Source organism: Orycteropus afer, unplaced genomic scaffold (assembly GCF_000298275.1).
Source record: "Orycteropus afer afer isolate SDZICR_OR568_19922 unplaced genomic scaffold, OryAfe1.0 scaffold00160, whole genome shotgun sequence".
In the NCBI taxonomy this organism is placed as follows: Eukaryota; Metazoa; Chordata; class Mammalia; order Tubulidentata; family Orycteropodidae; genus Orycteropus; species Orycteropus afer.
Window position 1 is genome coordinate 6435881 of NW_006921747.1, and position 2597 is coordinate 6438477.

At 36.7% G+C, this 2597-nt stretch overlaps 1 protein-coding gene across 1 annotated transcript in view; it reads left to right on the plus strand.

Annotated features, from left to right (window-relative positions):
• FAM114A2 (family with sequence similarity 114 member A2) overlaps positions 1-452 on the plus strand; it is a 36600-nt gene extending 36148 nt beyond the window's left edge. The window contains 2 exon segments of the mRNA XM_007946425.2: positions 317-406; positions 408-452. Coding sequence (XP_007944616.1) covers positions 317-406; positions 408-452 — 135 coding nt within the window.
• Positions 453-2597: the final 2145 nt, after the last annotated feature.

Consider the following 2597-nt stretch of genomic DNA (forward strand, 5'->3'; position numbering starts at 1 on the left):
CTGTGCATAAGCAGCCCTTCCTTCTCCCATGATTGTTCTCTCCAGGGCGTGTGTCTACTTGAGGTAAATGTTTAACTCACATCCAAGGCTGTAAATCTTTATGGAAGCAAACTGCCTCATCTTTCTTGCAGAGTGGTTGGTGGATTTGAACTTTTGACCTTTTGGTTAGCAGCTTAACCTTAACCACTGCATTGTCAGAGCTCTTTCATGAATTCAATTAGTTTGAAAAATATTAATCTGTTGTTATATTATAGAATGTTTTCTCTTTATGATGACTGTGATATTTTCTTTTTCTTGCCTTTTTAAATCCTGGCAGGCATCAAACAGTGCTTCCTATATCCAGGATGCCTTTCAGCTCCTCTTACCTGTGCTGGAGATCTCTCTTATTGAGAGCAAGACTGAATCACCATAGGCATGAGCTGCAGGTCCAGTGGCCTTTGTTAGAACATTGAAGAACAGAGGAGATTTGACCTGGACTTGTGGCAATGGCCAAGAAGTGCCACTTTCTCCTGGATACCCCTGCAGAAGTGAGGGAAAAGGGTTATTTTACTATTTAAAATTTTAGGCACGAGAGCAAGCTTAAAGAGGAAATTTGTTGCCTTTACCGCTTGGCTGAGGTAGTCTGGTCCTTACACTATTGTTCCCAATTGTATCATTAAATTTGAAAAAAATCCTTTTGTAGGAAGTCCAAGGATAATGGCTCTAGATAAAGGTTAGTAGGGCATGTGTGCAAAAATGCTGTTCTTTCTTTGACATGATGCAAAACACTAACAATTGCTATGAGTAGAATTGATTGTTAACTAAGAGAGAAAGAACTTAATTTAGCATTCTAAAATTCACATGCTAACTAAGAGAGAAAGAACTTAATTTAGCATTCTAAAATTCACATGCTTAGCCTATTAATGGCATCTATTTTCTCCTTTCTAGAATAAAATCTATACCTGTAAGAAAATTGAGTATATATAAGCTCTATAATGATTACTCTTTATCACGTGAATTTTTGGAAATGGTTAGGAGAAAGTTGTAGAATATTATATTTGTAGCCACAAAAATTGACTATTGGAATGTACCATTGGTTTCAAATAGACCCCTAAAGCCCACCCTTGGATGATAATCCCCAAGTTTTAACTGGCCCCCAATTAACTGGATTGAAGACCAATAAGTGCAACTTATAGAAATGATATCGTATTTGCAGATATTCTGTCTCTCCAGAATATTTTTCATGCATACCTTATATGCAGGATAAATTCTGTAACAGCCAACTCCAAAGGAGTGTTGAAGTTCTTTTAGTAACGGGGTTTTTATTGTTTGAATATTGTTGAAATGGACTGCAGAGTCCCATAGAAATGATGTTCATTTATAATAGGATTTAACCTATAAAACACAATCCATTTTTTCCTCATTCTTTTTTGTTTGTTTTAGTATATTCTTCAGCATATTTTTAGATGTACCTTTTATCCTTATGGTCTGAAGCTTCATGTGCTCAGTTCAACAACTTAAGAGACTATTAAGGTGCCATCTACCAAAGGCTATTTTGGGATCTAGTCTTTGTACAGGGCTGACTCGACGGCACATAACAACATAACAACAACAACAAGTCTTTGTACAAAGTTCTTCAACATGGTTTTTTTTTTTTTTTTAATGATTCATTAACTTTTGTGAGCTCTCCCACTCATCTTCTATTATCTTTAAAATAAAATTTAATAATTGTGTCAGTTGTTGATCCTTCATTTATCCTTCCAAACATGAGTCTCAATATCTTCAGCAAAGCAGAGCTATAACACAGATTGATATCAAGACTGTTTCCATGTAATACTGGGGTAGAGGCAGTTTGTAAGCAAGGAGGAAATAAATAGATGTGGATGAAAAAGACGAGTAGCACTAAAATATCATTGCTCTGTTTTAATATCGTCATATTTAATAGGAGTATTTGTTTTTAGAGACAAATTTCACCCTTTCCTCACCCATCTAACAACTTGAGTAATTCTGAAATTTCTGAAAAACACTTGGTTCTGGTGGCATAGTGCCTAAGACATTTGACTGCTAACCAGAAGGAAGGAAGTTTGGGCAATCTACTTCCATAGAGATGCACCTCGGGAACTCAAGGAGGGGTCGCTATGAGTCGGATCTGACTCAATGGCAGTGAGTTTGATTTGGTTTGGATGGTTAATAAGGCTGATGTTCTCCTGTCCGTTTGTTGCCTTATGCTCAGTTGCTGTGTCTGAACTTGTCTCCTTAGAGCAAGGTATTCTTATGTATGATTTAGGAACTGGTCACACTGCCAACTACCTATTAACCTTTTATGCAGTAGCAGTGTGGCAGCCTTTACTCTTTGATCTAGGGATGCTATCTAAGCTTTTTGCAAGAAGAGAGATATAAATATTTGGAACAGAGGAATGATTCTTTATGTACTTTCCCAGATTGCAGCCCTTAATTTAGCCTATTTTATTTTATTATTATTTTTATTATTTTGTACCCTCCTGGTCACAAAAGCCCACTTGTTATGAGTGATAACAGTTATTTTCACTATATCCTAACTGAGCCCCTGCTGTGTCAAGCATGTTGTTGTTGTTGTTGTTTGCCGTCGAGTCGGCCCC